The sequence below is a fragment of the Chrysemys picta genome, chromosome 11 (assembly GCF_011386835.1).
Source record: "Chrysemys picta bellii isolate R12L10 chromosome 11, ASM1138683v2, whole genome shotgun sequence".
Lineage (NCBI taxonomy): Eukaryota > Metazoa > Chordata > Testudines > Emydidae > Chrysemys > Chrysemys picta.
The window spans coordinates 2857838-2879796 of record NC_088801.1 but is presented as its reverse complement, the minus strand read 5'-3'; the positions used below and the strand labels follow the sequence as shown (position 1 = coordinate 2879796).

Sequence of the window (21959 nt, the reverse complement as noted above, 5' to 3'; positions counted from 1 at the left end):
AGAGTGAGGGGGGATTTGATAGCTGCTTTCAACTACCTGAAAGGGGGTTCCAAAGAGGATGGATCTAGACTGTTCTCAGTGGTGGCAGATGACAGAACAAGGAGCAATGGTCTCAAGTTGCAGTGGGGGAGGTTTAGGTTGGATATTAGGAAAAACTTTTTCACTAGGAGGGTGGTGAAGCACTGGAATGGGTTCCCTAGGGAGGTGGTGGAATCTCCTTCCTTAAAGGTGTTTAAGGTCCGGCTTGACAAAGCCCTGGCTGGGATGATTTAGTTGGGAATTGGTCCTGCTTTGGGCAGGGGGTTGGACTAGATACCTCCTGAGGTCCCTTCCAACTCTGATATTCTATGATATTCCCCCGCACTCATACACAGATCCAGAGATCCCCTTATGCACACACAGATCCTCTCACACAGCCGTGTGCACACACAGACAGATTCTCTGGCGCACACACACTGCTTGGTACCTGCCGGCACGGGGACCCGGTTGGAGACCCAGGAGCATTTTGGGGGGGGCTGTTAGAAGGCTGCCCCCCATCAGGGCGAGGGCACCACTCTCCCTGCAGTGCCCCAGCCTCTCTGATCGCCCGGTGCAGCGCTGGCTTGGCAGTGACATCGCCAGCTGGATGAGGGGCTGGAGCCGGGACGCCCCCTCTCTGCTGCCCCCCCCCCCCACCGGGCGCTGTCTCTTGCAGGGGTTCATCAAAGCCAAGAACTACCCGCCCAGCACCCGCGTGCAGACCGAGAACGACGGGGCCGAGTCGGCCATGTTCAAGCAGCTCTTCCAGAAATGGACCGTCAGCAACCAGACCAGCGGCCTGGGCAAGACGCACAGCCTGGGCAAAGTGGGTAAGGGCCGGGGGCCCGGGCACCAGTGGGGCAGGGCCCGGCGCCAGGGGGTGGGCCCAAGGAAGGGTCCTGTGGCAGCCTGCGGAGGGGGGTGGGGCTCAGCTTGGGGGGCTGCTGGGAGCTCCTCGATACCACCCCTACCCCCCAGCTGCGAGTGGACTGGTCAGCTGGCCGCATGCCCCTCCCCCACCCAGCCTCAGTGCCCGTCTTTCTCCCCCAGCCAAAGTGGAGCGGGTCAAGTTCGACGCCACCACCATGCACGCCAAGCCCGAGGTGGCCGCGCAGCAGAAGATGGTGGATGACGGCTCCGGGGAGGTCGAGGTAAAGGACAGGCCGCTGGCCACCGGCCTGGCCACCAGCCGGGATCGAACCGGCCCCAGCTCCTGTGTGGCTCAGCACAGCGGGGACACGGGACCCCCCACCCCTGCTGGGTACATGGGCTCCCCCGTGTGACCAGTGGGACCCCTAGCTCGGGACGCAGCTGTCAGGTGGGCGTTGATGGGGTCAGCAGAGCGAGGTGCCATGGGGGAGGAGGGGGTGGCCCCGGGGCCACGCTGAAGGCCAGACCAGCCAGCGTGCGGCTGAACAGAGCCGGTGCCCTTGGCAGGAGGCTCACGGACCCAGCCCAGCTCCAAGACGTTAGCAGGCCTGACTGGAGTTGCTGGCACGGAGCAGGGCCACGCGCCTGGCGCATCCTCCAGGTGTCACATGGAGACTGAGACGTCGGCCCTCCGGATCCCTCGCCTCTGGGCTCTGCCCCCCTGCATGCCCCCAGCAGGGGGTGCTGGCAGCCCCTGATCCCCCCAGCCCTTGGACTCTGCCCCCGCAGCATCTCCACGGCAGGGCCCAGCCGGCCCCCAGGGGCTCAGCACTGCCAGCTGCTGGGGGTGGGGGTGGTAGGAGCCAGCCCCCGGCTCATTCCCGGCTCCCCGGCAGGTCTGGCGCGTGGAGGACTTGGAGCTGGCGCCGGTGGAGACGCGCTGGCTGGGCCATTTCTACGGCGGCGACTGTTACCTCATCCTCTACAAGTACCTCGTCAACAACAAACTGCACTACATCATCTACATCTGGCAGGTGCGTGGGCCCCCGCTGCCCCAGTCTCCGATGGGCTCAGGGCCTGGGTCGTCCCGGACCCCCCCAGCCGAGATCCCAGCTCCAGCCAGGGCCAGGGCCAGCAGGAGTGGGATGATCTTCCCCCGCACAAATCCCGTCCCGACTGTGACAGGTAGAGATCGGCTCTCGCTCGGATGCCAGGGGTTAATCTCCCCAAAATCAAGTCGTCACTGACCAGGCTACCTCTGCATGTTCTTGTTACCCGTAGACATGTCCAGTCTCAATTCTTGTCTTCAGCGCCATCCTGTGGCAGAGAGTTCCGCAGGCCGATCACGCGCTGGGTGTACATACCTGGGCTTCGTTTTGAATTTGCCCCGTTTCAGTCTCATGTAACATCTCCTTGTTCCCGTGCTGTAACCACAGGGCCAGAGCCGACGCACCCTGGGCCAGCCGCTCTCCAGTCGCCGCGCGGCATCCCAGAGCAGGGGGTGGGAGTGAGGTCACAACACAGGGGGGTGTCCCCTACCCACGATGCAGGGACGGTCAGTTAATGCTAGCCAATGGCCACTCTGGGCTGGTTTGCATCTTCCACGTGCCACTCAGATCCTAGCCAGCCCGTTAATTCGCTGAGGGGCGGGGCTTTATCTTCATCGTTATTTCCCAGATGGGGAAACTGAGGCTCGGTGAGGGGCTCCCCTGACTTTCATGGTTAGGTGACTCGCCCAGTGCTGGGTCAGTGTCGGCGCTGGGCCCAGGGCTTCTGCGGCTGGGGGTCCTAGGGGTTGCGTGGCTCCGCTCTGAGCCCCTCTCCTCCGTCCCTCGCCCTTCCCTAGGGCCGCCACGCCAGCAAGGATGAGATCACCGCCTCGGCCTACCAGGCCGTCATCCTGGACCAGCAGTACAACAACGCGGCCGTGCAGGTGCGGGTGCCCATGGGCAAGGAGCCTGCCCACCTCATGGCCATCTTCAAGGGAAGGATGGTGGTGTATGCGGTGAGTGCCCGGGATGGGGGCGGGCTCCTTGCCTGCCGCTCCACCGGTGCCAGCCCAGGGCCCGCTGGCAAGGTGCCGTGAGCTGTGCCCACAAGCGCAGTGTCCTGGCCTGTGACCCCAGGGCTGCTTGAGGGGGGAGTGGGGCTAGGTTGGTCCATACGCTGCTTGGCCAATGGACGATACGACTGGCCACTAGATCTGCTACCAGCCCGCCGGTGGGGAGTTAAGTGGCTCTGAGAGGGGGGCCATGGGCCCAGCTGATTGGTCAGTGGGCCCCTGACACCCCTGGGCAGATAGCTCGCTTGGGCCAGCGGGGCCAGTAACAGACGGCCCTGCAATCGCGGTTCTGCGGAGGGCGCTGGGGTGGCACCGGGCACTGCCCACCTGCCTGCAATAACCAGCCGCTGGCTGACAGCTCAGCTCCCCGCCAGCCACAGAACAGAGCCCCGGGCAAGTGGGGACACGGGTGGCGTTATCCCCTTGGTGCCAAAGGGGAAAGCGAGGCACGGGAAGAAAGCACTCGCTTGAGGCTGCCCCACAAGCCAGGGGGCAGAGGCGAGGCGAACCCCCAGCATCGGGCACTGGCTGGCAGGTGGGGCTTGGGATGAAATGGGCAAGCTTATCCGTGGGGCTGGAACAGGGGCGGGCTCCCCCAGGCTGCCACGGCCGACCCATGAGCTGCGTTCATGGGTGGCGAAGGGGCTCCCAGCCTTAGGTCCATGCTATAGAGGACCCCGTTCTGCCACCCCTGTCACGGTTGCGGGGTGAGGGTGGAGGCCGGTTTGACGTCTTCTCTCCTCCCCCCTCCCCCGGTGCTGTTCCCCAGGGTGGCACCTCGCGGGCTGGCAACACGGAGCCGGTGCCGTCCACCCGCCTCTTCCACGTGCATGGCACCAACGAATACAACACCAAGGCCCTCGAGGTGACCCCGCGCGCCTCCTCCCTCAACTCCAACGACGTCTTCGTGCTGAAGACGCAGGCCTGCTGCTACCTCTGGTACGGGAAGGTGGGTATGGCGCTCGGGAGCCTCTGGCTGGGGGGACGCGAGGGCCACAGCCGGGCCCAGAGCTGGAGAACCTGAGCCAGCGGCGAGATGCTCGGGGCAGAGAAGTATTCGCCCTGGTCTGGGGGAGGCCGGGAGCCACCTGTGTTGTAGGGTTCCCCAGACACCCGGCTGCTCCCTGCTGCCATCCGGCTTCCTCCCACCGGGATCCCGTCTCACTCCCCTGCCAGTGGGGAGGATGGTGCTGAGGATGGGCCAGACCCATGGCAGGTTCTCGGCGCTGCAATGGGAGGCCGCGCGGCCCCTCCGGGGGGTCCTGACCGATCGCGCTCTGGTCCCCCGCAGGGCTGCAGCGGGGACGAGCGGGAGATGGCGAAGACCGTGGCCGACCTCATCGCCAAAACAGAGAAGCTGGTGATAGCCGAGGGCCAGGAGCCGGACAACTTCTGGGTGGCCCTGGGAGGGAAATCCCAGTACGCCAACAGCAAGCGGTAAGGGCTGCGCCCCGGCAGGCCCCGGCAGATCTGGGGAGGGGGTCGAGCCGTATTAGAGTTAGTGCTCGAGACACTGTATTATAACAACGAGAACAGCCCCCAGCTCGTGTCTAGCTCTTCCCAGCAGCAGGTCCCAACGCGCTTCACCAAGGAGGTCAGTATCAGTGGCATCACTCCCGTGTTACAGGTGGGGGAACTGAGGCACAGGGCGCCGAAGCAGGTTGCCCAAGGTCACCCCGTGGCTGAGCCAGGCATGAATCCCAGTATGATGCTCTATCCACGAGGCAGGACGGCCTCGGGAGGAGGAAGCACGAGTTACTGACCTCATTGAAGCACTGAGCTGGCCGGGTCGGTCACCACCCCCGCCCCCGGACAGTGCCGTGAGCCGGAGAGGAGCGGTGGGTTTGGCTGCGGGCCGGCCATCGCGCTACCTTCTAGGTTAGGGTGGTATCGTCTCAGGTGGCAACTCGTGTTCCTATCTGCAATGTGCCAGGCCGGTGTCTGGTCCCTCCAGCGCGTCCCAGACCCCGCAGGCTACGGGCCCGGCCGTCAGTGCGGCTCTGAGGTGTGCCGGACGTAGGGTCGATGTGTGGCAGCCTGGCGTGACATCACGGCGTGACCGCGTCGGGACACATCGCTGGGGGGCAACGTGAGGCTGTTGCCCCCCAAAGTCAAAGCCCAAGGGGTGGAACCTTGATCCAGAGAACTAGGATCATGGCTGGAGCCAAATATTCCTCCATGCGAGAAAGCCCCTTGGCCGCCGTTGCGTGCTGGCCCAGGGTAGTTCTCCAGGTGGGCAGCCCCTGCGCCTGTTGGTCCCCAGGGGTCATGCAGCCAGACACCGTTTTCCTTGGCAGAGCCAAGAGCCAGGCTGGGTTCTCTAGTATCTGACCCTCCTTCCCCCCTTGTCTACAGACTGCAGGAGGAGACCTTGTCGATAACACCCCGCCTCTTCGAATGCTCCAATCAGACCGGCACGTTTGTGGCCACGGAGATCACCGATTTTAACCAGGATGACTTGGAGGATGACGACATCTTCCTGCTGGACACCTGGGACCAGGTAGGGCGGGGGCTGGGAGGGGCCTGGGCTCCTGTTCAGGTTCCTGGGGTCCTACAGGAGGGAGGGAGCCTTAGGCCCACTGTCTCCCCCAGGGAGGGCTGTATTATGATCCCCCCAGCACAGACGAGGGAGCCGAGAGACGTCTCTCCCCCACAACCACGCAGCAAGTCATTGGCAAGCCAGACTTAGAACTGGGAATCTACTGACCCCTTGCGTGGTCCTCCGGGCCACATTGGCCACCCAAAGTCCCGGGGTGGGGCTGCAGCAGAATTCCTGGCTCCTGGCCCCCTGCTTTCAGCCCAAGGTCCATCCGTCCTCTCCTGGAAGAGACCAAGCGCCAGGGAACGCGATCCTGCACTGGCCCAGGAATGGGCTACTCGGGGCTTTCCCACGTTAGTGGCTGGCGAGGGGGCGTTGTGGGAAGCGGCTGGCACTGGTACGGAGGGGCTGTTCCTCGCGCAGGTGTTCTTCTGGATTGGGGAGCACGCCAACGAGACGGAGAAGAAGGAGGCGGCCGTGATGGCGCAAGAGTACCTGAGATCTCACCCCAGCGGGCGCGACTCCGACACGCCCATCATTGTGGTGAAACAAGGCTACGAGCCCCCGACTTTCACGGGCTGGTTCCTGGCCTGGGACTCCCTGAAGTGGAGTGTGAGTGGCTGTGCAGGGGTTCCCCGTTTCCCCTGCCGCTGGCAGGAGACGTGGGCGCAGGCAGGGCACGGCGGGGCATAAATGCTACGTCACCCTTCGGATTAAACAGCCCAGGCATCCATTGACGAACTGGGTAGCCCTGATGCCCTCTTAATCCACAGGCTGGGGGTGGGGGGAGCCTCCCACACAGCTAGCCTCTGCCCAAGGAGCTCTTGGGCTGATCGGTCGGGGGCCTCTAGCGAGACCCAGCGAGTGCCAGAAGCTCTGGGGCGCAGTCACCCATTCCCCAGAACCAGCTGCCGGCCCCACGAAAGGCTCCGTCTCCCATTGCCAACTGCCCGAGACAGCCAGTCCCTGGTGCCGGTCACTTAATGACCCCCGTCAGCACAATCCCCGTCCTCCGGCCCAAGGGCTGCCAGGTGCCGCTGACTCCGAGACGCTTCCACCTGTGTCTGCAGCAAACGTCGCTACCCACCAGGTCCCCTAGGGCAGGGCTCTGAGTCCTGCACCTCTCTCCCTGAGCCCTGGCGATCTCCCCCGCTGAGGGACTGCTGGGGAGGGGCAGGCCCAGGGCTGTATGGAGATGGGGCCAGGCACTGGGACCGAGGCCCAGCCAGGCCCGGCGCCGGGGGAGAGATTTGCAGCAACCAGACTCGTGAACAGAGCGGTTCTGTCCCAGCGCCTGCCTGGCCTGACTCCAGAAACCCAGCCAGCTCTGCTCTCCGGCACGCCTGGCTCTGGGCCCTCCCGGCTCAGATCTCGCTTCTCTCCTGCAGGACAAGAAATCCTACGAGGAGCTGAAAGCCGAGCTGGGAGAGGACAGCCAGTTCAGCCAGCTGACCACGGTGAGTCCCTTGGGGAAAGGCAGCCTGGGATAGCCGGGAAAGACGCGAGGGCCGTTGGTGCTGAGCTGCCCGCCATGCTATGCACACCCCCTGCTCGTGGCTAGCGAGGGATGCAAAAGCTCCCAGGCTTCCCCGTCCCACAGCAGCCGGGACCCGGCTCAGTCAGGGATCGGAGGGGTTTATGGTTTGCCCGCACAGCTGTCCCCAGGCGCAGACAGTGTCACAGCCATGGCATACCCCGCCCCACAGAGCTTGCAGTCACATTTAGACATGACCCCAGGCAGAAACCTGCCCCCTGCGGCTGGGTGCGGGGCTCCAGGTCAGCCTAGAGGTGGCAGGAGGTGGGGACGGCAGCCATGAGACGCGGTGGGGACGTTGGCGAAGGCTGGCGCACAGCACAGGGTGGGGGCTTTGCGGAGCAGGCCGGCAATGGCTCCATGTGACTCTTTCCCCCTCCCCCCCCCGCAGGAAATCACAAGCCAAGACGTTTTCACTGCCAACACCACCTTCGGCTCAAGGACCTTCCAGACCTTCCCCCGGGAGCTGCTGGTGAACAAGTCCTTGGATGAGCTGCCCGAGGGAGTGGACCCTAGCAGGAAGGAGGTGAGAAGGGAGGGACGGGTGTGTCAATGAGAGCACGGGGGGCAAAGGGAACCACGTCCCGCAGACAGTGCTCGAAAGCCGAGCCGAGCCCCTCAGCTGTAGGGGGGATATCTGCCACAGGGCCAGAGCGGCTGGCACTGAAATCAGGGCATGGCCCACAGCAGGAGCAGCCGCTGGCCCTGGCCTGTAGTGCAGGTGGGCGTTTAGGGTCTGATCCTGCCCCAGTGACAGAATTTCCTTGGGCCCCCAGGGAGCGAAGAGCAGCTCCTTAGGCAGCTACGCACCGAGCTCAGCTCCGCGGCTAGTGCAGACACCCTGGGGCACAAGGAGTTTAATACCCAGCCTGCGCGTTCAAGGGGGATGATTTTGCAGGGGCCCATGGGTCACCCCCCAGCTCCTCGTTCGGTCTGGCACTTAGCTAAGGGGCTGAATTCATTATCGGAGGCCAGTGTCACTCCAGGGTGGGCGGCTCAGTGGGGTTAATGTTGTGTGCACTAAATAGTGTCCGAGCACCTAGAGCCCCGGCCTAGAAGTGGGCCTGCAGGGGGCGCGCGTGTCCACAGCCGTACCAGCCCCGCCCGCATAGAGCAGTTCAGAGCCGGGGGGGGGGGGGGGGGGGGCGCGCGGGGGCGGTTTGCCCCCTGCTGGTTGCAGAGGAGCATTAGCTGGCCCCGTAGAATTACCCAAGCGTTAAGCATCCTTAGGGGCATCTTCAGCAGAAGTTTTACCAGAAGGAAACAATCCGCCTTGTGCCAGCGGCTCCGACCAGCCTCCTGCCGGCCTCCCCTGGCGTGGAGGGTCAGCTGCAAGGCCACCTGCAGAGCCGTGAGCCCGTCCAGACAGCCAGGGTGGAGGAGGGAGCGTGAGCAGTTCTGAATGCCCACAGCAGGGCAGTATCCTGAAAGTAGTGACCCGGGCCTGGGCCCGGCGCTGTCTCCAGCTCTGAGCTGCTGCAGTCATTGGAGTGTCTCGGAGCTGGGACGTGGCCAGGCCTAGGGACTTCGGTCAAAATGGAGAGGGAGTAACTCCAGCCGACGGCCTCGGGTTCCAGTCCCGGTGGGGACTTGCACAGGTCTAGGATAAATCAGCTGCTTCCCTGGTGGCCTCCAATGGCTCACGCCTCCCTCAGCTCTTGCCATCTGCATGTCAGATCGAGAGCCGTGTCCTGGTGGCTGGATACCCGCCTGGAGAGAGAGGGCCGCCCAGGGCATGATCCCAGGAGACGGCCCAGGTCTGACCTCTGTCACAATTCCTGCTACCCAGCAAAGCCAGAGGGCTGGGAGGTTGTAGCTCAGCAGGACGGCCCTGTCACCCCCACCTCATCCTGACCCCTCTGCCCCCCGCAGGAGTACCTGTCCAGTGACGATTTCACCGTGGTCTTCGGCATGCCCCGGAATGCCTTTGCTGCCCTGCCCCTGTGGAAGCAACAGAAGCTCAAGAAGGAAAAGGGCCTCTTCTAAGCGGCGCGGCAGCGAGATGCAGCCGGAGATGTTTGGTTTAGTATTTTTATTATTAAGAAAGTAAAATTAAAGTTAATTCAGAGAACGGGGCTGCGCGCTTGCCCCTGCTTCGGGGCCTGCTAACCATTCCTCCCCATTGTGATTTTTTGGGCAGGGAAAATACTGATCTCCCCCTAGGCTACAATCTTTCCTTTCCAAGCTACCCTCCTGGTTGGGTTGGTTTGACAGCGATAAGTCGTGTGTGGGGATCTTGCCTTAGCAAAGTGGTGTGGCAGTGGGTAGGACGGGTGAGTGTTGACCAGGCTCTCACGGAGCACAGCTCCTTCCCCCCGGCTTATTTGGTCTGTTCCCCAACCTCCGCCCGGGATTGTGCAGAGGCAGCACACTCAAGGGAGAAACGAGAATAGAGGTGGGAATCGGAAACCTCTGCCCTGTAATCCCAGCAACACCACCGACCTGCTGTACAGCCGTGGGGATGTCCCAGCACCTCTCTGCTTCAGTTTTCCCATCTGTAAAGTGGGGGTGCTTCCATGCCTTAAGCCGTGGTGTGAGGTGCCAAGTAATATGTTGCTAAGTGGGATTAGAATGATCTTCGGTCTTTCTAGATGTCAGATCTTTGCAAAGCTGTTTACATTTTCACACGCATTGGTACCTCACCGCTAAAGATAAAGTATACAGCCCACAGCTGCAGCCTCCATTAGCTGTTAAGCCGTCATGAAAAGTATTATGCAAATATTTGTGGTGCTGGAGGTAAAGGTTCCAGCCGCCGCAGGGAGTGACATGTTAAAAATCCGCATGCCACACACTTTACTGAAGCACAGCGCAAACTTTAATGACCTTGACCATGTTTGTCTTATTTGTATTACCATGGCACCTGCAAGCCCCAATCAGGATCGGGGCCCCATTGTGCTAGGGGCTGTACAAACCCATGGAAAGTCCGCCCCAGTCTAAGGCAGGATACACTTTGTGGGAGAAAGAGGTGACCGGTAGGTCAGTCTCTACATTAGCTCTGATGTAGGTAATACCTCCTAGGGCAGTGGTTCTCAACTAGGGGTACGCATCCCCCCGGGGAGTACGCAGAGGTCTCTCAGGGGTACATCAACTCATCTCGAGATTTGCCTAGTTTTACAACAGGCTACATAAAAAGCACTAGCCAAGTCAGTACAAACTAAAATTTCCTACAGACAGAATGAACAAGTCAGCAAATTGTCAGTAACAGTGTGGCTGACACACTTTGGTATAAAGAAGAACAGGAGTACTTGTGGCACCTTAGAGACTAACAAATTTATTAGAGCATAAGCTTTCGTGGACTACAGCCCACTTCGCAGTCCACGAAAGCTTATGCTCTAATAAATTTGTTAGTCTCTAAGGTGCCACAAGTCCTCCTGTTCTTCTTTTTGCGGATACAGACTAACACGGCTGCTACTCTGAAACCTGACACTTTGGTATGTTTAGGTCTGATTTTATAAGCAAGTAGTTTTAAGTGAGGTGAAATTCGGGGGTACGCAAGACACATCAGACTCCTGAAAGGGGGACAGTCGTCTGGCAAGGTTGAGCGCCACTGCCCTAGGGATGCAGGGCCTATTTGCTACAGCAGATGTTGCCCGCTGCATCAGACTTAGCAGGTTTTGTTGTTAATACGATTCCCTCCCACTCAGTATTGAGGGGACAATAAAATTTCCCTTGTGACTTCAATCTGGATTTACACTCTGATCTCCGAGGCGAAATGCAAACGCATTCGCCAGAAAGCCGCATTTGGTAGGGCACTGGCAGAGTGGTGGAGCCACGAAAGTGCAGTGGGAGAAGGGAACGTGGGCTTGCGAGGGGATTCTTACTAACCACGGACAGAGCTTGGAGCTGCAGACTAGACGCTCGTGCCCAAAGCAGCTTACAACTGAAATAAAGGCACATCTCCACGGACAGGCAATAGAAGAGCCTACATGTGCCCCGGAGCAGCCAGCACTAGCAGTGCTGCTTTCACTAGCGCTTAAGGTCACTAAAAAAATGCACAAAATAAAAAGTTACTGAGCACGAGAACGGCCAGACCGGGTCAGCCCAAAGGTCCATCCAGCCCAGTGTCCTGTCTGTGACAGTGGCCAGTGCCACGGGCCCCAGATGGAGTGAACAGAACAGGGAATCCTCAAGTGATCCATCCCCTGTCGCCCATTCCCAGCTTCTGGCAAACAGAGGCTAGGGACACCCTCCCTGCCCAGCCTGGCTAATAGCCATTGATGGACCGATCCTCTAGGAATTTGAACCCTGTTATAATCTTGGCCTTCACAACATCCTCTGGCAAGGAGTTCCACAGACTGACTGTGTTGTGTGAAGAAATACTTCCTTTTGTTTGTTTTAAACCTGCTGCCTATTAATTTCATTGGGTGACCCCTAGATCTTCTGTTATGAGAGGGAGTAAATAACACTTCCTTATTTACTTTCTCCACACCTGTCGTGATTTTATAGACCTGAATCATATCCCCCCTTAGTTGTCTCTTTTCCAAGCTGGAAAGTCCCAGTCTTACTAATCTCTCCTCATACAGAAGCTGTTCCATATCTCTAATAATTTTTGTTGCCCTTTTCTGAATGTTTTCCAATTCCAATATAGCTTTTTTGAGATGGGCCGACCACATCTGCACAGTATTCAAGGTGTGGGCCTACCATGGATTTATATAGTGGCAATATGCTATTTTCTGTCTTATTATCGATCCCTTTAACGATTCCCAACATTCTGTTCACCTTTTTGACGGCCACTGCACACTGCGTGGATGTTTCCAGAGAACTATCCACACTGACTCCCAGATCTCTTTCGTGAGTGGTAACAGCTAATTTAGACCCATCATTGTATATGTATAGTTGGGATTATGTTTTCCAATGTGCATTACTTTGCATTTATCAACATTGAATTTCATCTGCCATTTGGTTGCCCAGTTTTGCGAGATCCTTTTGTAGCTCTTCGCAGTCCGCCTGGGACTTAGCTATCTTGAGTAGTTTTATATCAATGGAACAGAGTCGTGCTCTTCTACAGTACAGACTAGTTTCTTCTTCGCTAAAGGTACAGTACAGCCCCCGGCGTAAGCAGAGTGGAGTCGCGTGCTCAGATATCCACATCTATCTGAGTCTACAGAAAACTCCATCTTTGTGGAAATAAGATTCAAACTCATCAGAGGGTTAATAAAGAGGTTTTAATTTCACAAAAATCTATCTACACATCATTTAAAAAGGAAACAAAAACAAGAGCAAAACTGTAAAGAATACAGAGGAACAGATCTGCTAAAACACAGAGAAAGTGCTGCTCCACATCAGTTGTGTAAAGAATCAAAAGTCACTCAATGCAGACTCGAACCCAGTCATGTGGCATCCATCCTGGCTGCTTTCAAACACACACACACACACCTGGAACCCCTGCCCCAGCAGTCTTCAAAGAATTATGTAGTCAGGAGGCACGTAAGACCTCTGGTGGGACGGGGAATACTGACAGCAGAGTGCAAAGGAGACATAACCCCTTTTTATTCTCTCTCTTTGGCAGTTGATTACAATCTTAGATTAGATCAGTTAAAAAGTGACCCAGTTAGTTCTTTCCAGCCACACACAACTCCCCCCCCCCCCCCCCCTCCAACCCAAGCAAAGAATTCTTCACGGGCATCTAAAACCTTCTGTGAATTTCAATAAAATGTTAACACTGGATAATCAACTGCTTCTCCCATTGGTTGCAGTGCAAACAGCATATGCTAATCCTTCCAGGACATCAGACACAGCACACAGAAAAGGAAGTAGAGTACAGTCCAAATCAGGCCACTTCCACCAGGATGAAAACATGGCTGGGGAGGCAATCTGCCAAGGTTAAACACATCAAAATGCTCTTCTCCCAATTGTTAAGTCCTCATATTATAGACTGAAGCTTTAGTTAGGAAGCTAGTACCTACATTTTGTTGTTCTTTTGCACATCCCAGTACAACAGTCCTCTGTGTGGGACTCAGTCACAGCGCAATATCTGGGACAAAAATTCCAGTTCATTTACATAAACATTTATACATTTATCATAAAAAGTAGCCGAATACAGTGAAGGAGTAAATCAAGAACAAGTCAGAGCAGACATCCGATGATGGGGTGGGGGTGGAAGGAAGAATGACATTGGTGTTTTGTTTTTTATACGCTGACGCACCATCAGACCAAACTAAACTGGCTCTCGGGTTCTTTTGAAACCGACAACTCCGTATATTTCAGGAAATGTCAAAGAGTGTTTTATAACATGCACTCCATAGAACCCTCTCTAATTAATAAGATACATAATTCATACCAACAGCACTCCACCATCTCCCAGAAAGCCCCACTCTCTCTAGCAGGCCTCAACACTATTAACACAGCCATTTTAATAAAGGCATTAAGGGTTTGTAGGATATTTAAATGATTTCCTCTCCAAGATATCTGATGCTAAAATCCCTACATGTGCTGGCTTTTATTTGTGTCTGTCCTACATATAATCCAATATGGTTGTAAAGGTTGCACAGAGCTCAGCTCTACTGAATTTCAAAGTTATTGCAAAAATACAAGTAGTATTGAATGTGAAAGTGAATTAGGTATAACACAGAACACTGGGAACACATACTGCCCCCAATTCTGAATGAACTAGCTATGCTGCGCAAAACCCCCAAAGTATATATTTATACATACACCCCTTAACAAGTTACAGATTTCCTTCCTCATTGTCACCCTGCAGCGGAGAGAAAGAGTCCATCTTTAGACAGGGGATGTGGGGTGCACAGTGTTGGACTGACAACCAGTTCTGTTCAGGAAAAGGTTCATAGGGCCAGGCAAGCTGCCATATACCAAAAAAGTGAAAAACACATATATTCACTAGTTGTTTCTAGCTATGCTAAGTGAGAACCTGGTTTTCACTAGAGGGACCATGAAATCTGGTTTTAAGCGTCAGCTCTCTCAACTTCGGATCTACATCAAAAATGGTTTTATACATAAATTAGGGTAACAACTAAAATTGGGCAATCTTGGATTTGATTAGCAATGAACTGATTTGGAGTACTGTGCCTCAACCCGATAATTGGCTCCCCACCAAGCAATCAGCAGTGCTAACTCGCTGATATTATAAGTACATTTGTTATTTTAAGCGCATGTGTGCTGCTTTCAGCATATAGGGAAAATGGGGATGCTGGTTAAGCTGAGGAAGGTAGCTTTGCCTTTATGATGGAAGAGATCTTTGCCACATTTTCACAGGTATGTGCCCTTTTCAGTAAAAGAAAATTCCTACATTAACTCCCCCCCCCCCCCCCCGACACACACACATTCCACTAACATTCACTGTTGACAATACAAAATCATAATGATTTATAATAAATTAACATGTCATACACTACTGGTGCTGCACCTTATGAGGTAAAAGCTTTGTCCCGTCTGTGACCGAAGTTTAATGCTTAGGCCGTTTACTATGAGACCAACACAACCAAGACGATATTATCCAAGCCGTAACAAAAATCATTTTGATTCGCTTGGTACACGGACCAGAAGATCAGCCTTAACTCTAAGATCTGTGGAGAAATTATTTTGCCTCCTGTCCTCTACAGCAACGGTTTGTCTACTTAGCTCTGGGTGGTTTATTCCTGAGAAACTCCTAACGGTAGTTTAAAAACAAATATCTTTGCACTCTCTGTAACCAATTATTCAAATAGCAAAATCCAAATTAGGGGCAGAAGAGTAACTGCTCCAATGATTAGCAACCATTTCTTTGCAATAAAAGTAAATGCCAATTAAGGGAAATATTTGCCCATATTAAATAAAAGACCATTTGAAGGTTCAAATAAAAATTAAATCACTGGATATTTTTGCCAAAGCCAGCTATAAAATGAGCGTCATGTTACCAGGTACAATTAGGATAATAAAATGGAACAGTTCTGCCCTGTAATCTCTTATGGTAACACTCAGTACAGGTTTTCAAAAGCTTCTCAACTGATTTAGTTTATTCCAGCTGAGCAGCCCATGTTCCTAAAAAACCAACAGACAGCTAGAATAAAAACCTCGATGTCTCTGTGATATTCCTGGGATCTCTAGGGACAATGTGAAATTATGGATCAGTCTAACAGCAATCCAAGTGCGAAAAGAATTGTTCAGACTTTCCAGGTGAGGATGCCAGAGACAAACCTTTATGCCTGCGCACCCTGAAGGGCTAATGCCAGTGTGCGATGCAAAAAGAAGAGTTGTAGTTCACTTCCTTTTACTGCTCACACTGGCTCTGCTCCCCTCCCAACAGGCCAAAGCTTACCTTCCATCCCACTGACTAGCTGCTGCTGTCAGAGTCAAAACAAGGCAGCTCAACGTGCCGTAAAGTCAGTGAGAAACAGATACACTGACAGGAAGATGTAAACTGCCGTATGCAATGACACTGTGAAGAAAATGCAGTCAGAAAGAATCAACTTTTTAAATGAAAAAAATATAATCTCATTTCTAAACAAAGACAACAATGAATTGTATACGATGACAGAGTGCGAGTAGGTAGGCAATACATTCCACAGCATCAATAGTTTGTTTCCTGGAACTGCATGTAAATGGCAGAGCATTTACAACCTCATGAATGTCAAAATGCGTCCACTTGAGTGATGTCGGCACACCTGTTAGCAGGACAGACGGACAACAGCGTACTTGGTGATCTAGGTTTCCAGTGACTATTACTGACACGATACATGCCAGGTTGCAGGCTGTATTGCTTTAATTGCTCGTGGGGGAAAAAACCAGAATGCCACGTGATATGTAAATCTTCCCCGTTCACATATCATAGTTAATGGACTTTAAAGTCAAGTCTCTTTTTGCACTATTGTTTCATCAGTTTATGAGCAGCTGTGGTCTTGTGGCTTGATGTAACACTTTAAGGCTCCATGCTGACAGAAATATTTCTGGAACAATAAAAATCTCACCACAGGAGGAGTGCTTTGGGATGTCAAAGGTTTACCAGTGTGGTTCAGGCCAAGGTTTACATGCGTGGTTCTGCAAGTTAAGCATCCCATACGCCTTACTTTTTGTCTCTCGTTTTGGCCCTGAGCTGTTTGCGACTCCTGCATGTCTTGCGCAAGTTCAGAATTCTCCATGCTTGGGAGAAACAAGGGATTTGCTCTTCACAGAGGCTGACGAACAGACCGCCCCACTTCCATGCTAAGCGGCTGTGTGTTCTTTTCTGTTTCTAGTAACTCATCGAAGATTTCCCTAGAAAACATGAGAAGAGAGATTATGAAATCAACGAGCACAGAGCTGCTGCACAAGATGAAGACAGTCCTGCGGGAAGGGAGAATGACACACAGGAAATGAGTGGTTTAATTTAAGCCTTGGAAATTTCAGAATTATAGATCCTACTACTTAAGCCTAAAGAATTACACCTTGTCACTAAATATCTCTAAGCAGAGCTCCTGAAATTCTGAAGCCATTCAGAACCAGCTGGAAGCTGCAGTAAGATTTTGCAACAAATTATAGCAAATTTAAGAGCATGTTAAGCCTTGCAGGGAAGAGGGCAGCAAAAACAGAATAAATTAATGCTAGTAAAACGGTTCGGGAGAATATGGGAATTTACAAATATACGACTATGTCAGAGGAAAACATACACTAAGGACTAATACTTAGCTGAGATACTGAACATCCTCTTTAACCATGCCTTTAACACTTAGCTATCATCTCATTATGACAATTAGAGCCACAGAATCAAAGGGTTAGAAGGGACTGCAAGGGTCATCTAGTCTAACGCCCTGCCAACATGCAGGATTTGTTGTGTCTAAACCATTGTGTATTAGTGAGGGATAATTCTGCGCTACTGAACTTTCAGCAGTAACAATCAAAATTCAGACACACTGACAAATATTAGATTTGGCAACTCCACTGAAGAGGATGGTAGGGAGAGGAGCACAGAACTTCATGACTGGGAAATGATTACTACTAGCCCAAACTGCTGAGATTCTCTTACTTGTGCATGTAAAAGAAGATATAGCCACTTCGGTCTCTATCACACTGCACAGAGGCCTCTAGCGTTCTAGACACTTCTAGGTCATTGTAGGTGAACCAGGACTGTTTCTTGATATCATAGACATCACTAATATAGTGGCCTAAAAAAATAAAAAGAGAAGCCGTATTTATTTTCATGCTATAGTTCAAAACAAATCAGTAAGTGGTTTCTAGATACCCTGTTGCAGTTAGCTGACATTTAAATACTGAAATGCCATCATGTTGTACAAACCACTTATAAACTAAATGGATTTTTTGACTAATTCATGTTAACTATGAAAACAGATCTTAAAGCTTTTCTGCATCTTCAAAGAATACAACAACCATTTTCAATGACATTTCTTTAATCTCCACATGAACAGAGAGAGACCGAGACCAAAGGTATCATATTCCCTACCTGAAGAGGATGTGCTTCCAATATGGCTGACAATGCTGACGAGACGATAGGAATGAGGGAGCTCTCCTACCTGGAAAATACAATCCAATCATTTGCTTTTAAATATGCTCTTAATTGCACTTAGCTCAGAACAGGCCTTACAGCACGTTAGAATATGGCTTTGGGTACTTGGTACACAAAGTTCAACTGTTTGAGAAATGTGATCAAGGAACATAGGAACTGCCACACTGGATCAGGCCAGGAGGAAAAAGTGTCCCTTTAAAATTGGGAAATGCCATATGATTTTGTTTGTTTTTGTTTCCCCATTCACCAGTCTGCCAACAGAACAGCAACAAAGTAGTCATTGTTTTGATTCCAAACCAGTAAGATGAGACAAGCTGCTCTCCATTTTGCTTTGCACTGCCATTTGTCTAGACAAGCTATTTCCTGAGTGACCACTTTCCATTGATATCAATAAGTCCACAGAGGGAAGTTAAAAGAAAAATCAAAGAGAACTATATTGATTTCTGCACTATTAAAACAAACCATTTGATAAATGAGGTAAATCAGCAGAGAAAGCCTGGATTGGTGGCCTAGAGATTCTCTCTTCCCCTGCTCTTGGAGTGTTAAGGAGAAAATGTCTCTCTCCTCTTATTTGGGGTGAAGCTCTTCTCATCAACTCAGCCGTGACAATTAAGAACAGGTAATGCTGACTGGCTTTAAAGAGATTTCCTGGTCCTCCTTGGTCTGATAGACTGATTGATTGGAGTTCAACAGGGGTGTGAAAATACAGCTGTCTGATGAAGGGACAAGCAATTGGAAGGGAAGTAAAACTTCCCTAAAAGAATTCCCTATAAAAAACATTAACCCTTTCCTTTCTAGATGGCCATACAACACTCTCGTCACAAGCAAGATAGATGAGTGACCCTCAGTGGGTCAGACAGCATAGGCAGACAGCAGGAGTTGTTGCTATATTCCACAGGGCTCACAAGGCCTCCTCCACAACTTGTCTGATCTTTAATGGTCCAGGACAGGGGTGGCCAACTTGTGGCTCCGGAGCCACATGCGGCTCGTCAGAAGTTAATATGCAGCTCCCTGTATAGGGCCCGACTCCGGGCTGGAGCTACAGGTGCCAACTTTCCAATGTGCCAGGGGGTGCTCACTGCTCAACCCCTGGCTCTGCCACAGGCTCTGCCCTCCTCCACCCCTTCCCGCCCCCTCCCCTGAGCCTGCCGTGCCCTCGCTCCTCCACCCTCACCCCCCAGAGCCTCCTGCATGCCACGAAACAGCTGATCGGGAAGTACGGAGGGAGGGGGAGGCGCTGATTGGCGGGGCTGCTGGTGGGTGGGAGATGCTGGGAGAGGGTGCTGGAAGCTGCTGACATATTACTGTGGCTCTTTGGCAATGTAAATCGGTAAATTCTGGCTCCTTCTCCGGCTTAGGTTGGCCACCCCCGGTCCAGGAGCTAGAAACCCACAGCAGTTACTAGCACTAGCACAAACCACTACACGGTCTGAAATGCTGTTTCTTCCTTTTTGATAATTAAGCAGCCCGTATTTTTACTTGTTTCACACAGCAGAATGCTTCCAGTAGTCAAGTTACTCTGTTTCCCTGTTCCCCTCCCCGCCCCACAGCAACCAAAGGGCCTCAGCAGTTCTTCTCACTGTAGGACCCGCTCTTACCCAGGGAGATTACTGAACTAGGCATTGTTTCCCAATACTAATGGGAAGCTGCTACTTAACAAGGTCCTCTCAGACGGAACAGATGCACTTGCTCCATAATATCTAGTGCTGAACACGGGAAGAGACGGTAGTTCCCCATTCAGTGCTTGAAACAATGGAGCATCACCTCAGCGTTCCTTTTCAGCTCTTCAGCTTCAGCTTCTGAGTACTCCATGTCGAGAACATCCTCAGTCCCAGAGTCCTCATCAGAGCCAACACTGTCCAGAAGAGAGCTGTTAAATTCTAAATGGCACAAAGACACAATGATGCCAGGTCAGCATTTTTGGCATATACAGGAAAGCACATCACCGTTACAGAAGGTTGGGTTATATTTATCTTCATAATGGATCTTCGTAAACAAACACAAAGGAAATACTAAAGCTAAAGGCTCTCCCTTCTGACGGAAGCAAGGGATATTGGAAAATTTACAAAAAAAACCTACCTCATATCCCCTCTCTACCCATCCAAAAAAAAGCATGGTGATTTATGCTGTGAATCTGAATCAAGGAACAGACCCTGAACTCTAGAATGCAGAATAAAAAGTAACATACAAACCTCTCACTGGTTTTTACAGTAGGTCTATGTTAAAGGGTGCAAAAACAGTTAATGCGACAGTAAGAGTGCATGGCAAACTTTTTTGCAAATTTCATTTGATTGCCTAGCTGCATTTTTCATAAGCTTTGGTGGCCCCTGGTCAACATCCACATTAAATGCACTGTACCCATTTTGCTTAGTGATTGGGAAGTTTCCATGGTGAGAAGCATTTCTCTATATTTCAACCATAAATTCTATTCACAAACTACACTTATCAATTAAAACTGGCATCTAAACCTACTGCTGGCAGCATCCATCTTTTCATTGTTTATACATGGTGAGAAGGGCTGCTCCCTGCAGGAACTTCCAGAATGCTTGGCTGAGCAAAGTGCACACAGCTTTCTGTTAAAGCCGGAAGGGCTCCCGTACACAGTGTTCTAAACTTTCTGGGATTTTGCAGCTACCCAACTAAAGCTTTTTCCCAGCACTTGTTACAGAAGCACCTAAACTTTTTCCAGATAATTTAAATTTGCATGGCGAGTCCTGATTGGATTTGAGTTCTCTGCTCTTCTCCTCTCCCTGGTTTTTTAAAACTGTCATCATGCCAGTTATGATGGACTGGACCAAAAGAAACCTGATGAGGTTCAACAAGGACAAGTGCAGAGTCCTGCACTTAGGACAGAAGAATCCCATTCACTGTTACAGACTAGGGACCGAGTGGCTAGGCAGCAGTTCTGCAGAAAACGACCTAGGGGTTACAGTGAATGAGAAGCTGGATATGAGTCAACAGTGTGCCCTTGTTGCCAAGAAGGCTAACAGCATTTTGGGCTGTATAAGTAGGGGCATTGCCAGCAGATCGAGGGATGTGATCATTCCCCTCTATTCGACATTGGTGAGGCCTCATCTGGAGTACTGTGTCCAGTTTTGGGCCCCACACTACAAGAAGGATGTGGAAAAATTGGAAAGAGTCCAGCGGAGGGCAACAAAAATAATTAGGGGGCTGGAACACATGACTTATGAGGAGAGGCTGAGGGAACTGGGATTGTTTAGTCTGCAGAAGAGAAGAATGAGGGGGGATTTGATAGCTGCTTTCAACTACCTGACAGGGGGTTCCAAAGAGGACAGAGCTAGACTGTGGTGGCAGATGACAGAACAAGGAGTAATGGTCTCAAGTTGCAGTGGGGGAGGTCCAGGTTGGATATTAGGAAAAACTTTTTCACTAGGAGGGTGGTGAAGCACTTGAATGGGTTCCCTAGGGAGGTGGTGGAATCTCCTTCCTTAGAGGTTTTTTAGGTCAGGCTTGACAAAGCCCTGGCTGGGATGATTTAGTTGGGGATTGGTCCTGCTTTGAGCAGGGGGTTGGACTAGATACCTCCTGAGGTCCCTTCCAACCCTGATATTCTGTGATTCTATGATGGAAATACTTTGCCCAAAGGAAGGTTCATGGAATTTGCCCTGTGAAGTCATCAAACACTGGATTAGTCTAATCCTCTCAGGTTTGTTCCACAGCTGAACCCTCGTAAGTGAGAATGCTTCATTGCCAGATCTCATGCTCATGTTCAGAGCTTTATAAGCTACCTTGTCCCAAGGAATTGCAGGCTGTCCAAGTGAGTCACACATGGAGACGCAGTCACAGAGAACGCCTAGTCCCAATACACTGATAATGCTGGGATTACTACACTGTTACAGCACCAAAGAAAAAAGACAACTGCTGGCTACATGTGAGAAGGGAACAGCAGCTTCATAGTGAAAACTTATTAGCATCCCTTTTAGCAAGTACCTGCTGTCACAATTATGAATGATGTGACAGCATGCTGAAAGGCATTTGACAATATTCAGGATGTCAAACAAAATTAAGCGATTGCAAATCAAGAGGATTTTAAATTTCCAGTGATGGACCCTACCAGTCTACTACGGACTGGAAGTGCTTCATGGGGAATGCACTCAACCACTCCTGGAGAAGGAACTTGCTTTGCCAAAACAACACCCCCAATATCTGATAAAAGAGTGAGGCTGTGGACTGCAAAGAGAGCCCGAGAATCAGGACACTGGTTAGAGTACACAGTAGTGATTGGCTGAATCTTCAATGTGATGTGTCACCCTTGTACACTGTTGGGAGTATGATATTGTTTTATTCCTGTTAATGCCTCTTCAATAATAAGCAAGGGAGGACTACTTAAGGAACCTGGGCAAGATTAAAAGTGAATTTTAAGTAATACTCCTGTATTTCATCATCACAACTGCTCCTCTTCTGGTGTGGGGTTTTTTTGGCTTTGTTCTGCCAGGCTGCATAGCCTCACTTGCATGCTAGCCCTACAAGAATGCTAAAC

At 52.2% G+C, this 21959-nt stretch overlaps 2 protein-coding genes across 8 annotated transcripts in view; one reads left to right on the top strand and one right to left on the bottom strand.

Moving 5' to 3' along the window:
* VIL1 (villin 1) overlaps positions 1–9132 on the top strand; it is a 36255-nt gene extending 27123 nt beyond the window's left edge. For both annotated transcript variants that reach the window (XM_008167749.4, XM_042843018.2), the window contains exons 10-20: positions 695–848; positions 1069–1169; positions 1785–1922; positions 2735–2893; positions 3720–3899; positions 4242–4387; positions 5306–5450; positions 5913–6101; positions 6878–6946; positions 7415–7549; positions 8896–9132. In XM_008167749.4, the coding sequence (XP_008165971.2) occupies positions 695–848; positions 1069–1169; positions 1785–1922; positions 2735–2893; positions 3720–3899; positions 4242–4387; positions 5306–5450; positions 5913–6101; positions 6878–6946; positions 7415–7549; positions 8896–9009 (1530 nt within the window). In that variant the 3' untranslated portion in view covers positions 9010–9132. The remainder of the gene's footprint in view (positions 1–694; positions 849–1068; positions 1170–1784; positions 1923–2734; positions 2894–3719; positions 3900–4241; positions 4388–5305; positions 5451–5912; positions 6102–6877; positions 6947–7414; positions 7550–8895) is intronic.
* A 3037-nt stretch (positions 9133–12169) lies between these two features.
* The window catches only part of USP37 (ubiquitin specific peptidase 37), a 57241-nt gene continuing 47451 nt past the window's right edge, over positions 12170–21959 (bottom strand). For all 6 annotated transcript variants that reach the window (XM_065560457.1, XM_065560459.1, XM_065560458.1 and 3 more), the window contains 4 exons: positions 19223–19338; positions 17396–17465; positions 16961–17099; positions 12170–16212 (listed from right to left, as the gene is read on the bottom strand). In XM_065560457.1, coding sequence (XP_065416529.1) covers positions 16125–16212; positions 16961–17099; positions 17396–17465; positions 19223–19338 — 413 coding nt within the window. In that variant the 3' untranslated portion in view covers positions 12170–16124. The remainder of the gene's footprint in view (positions 16213–16960; positions 17100–17395; positions 17466–19222; positions 19339–21959) is intronic.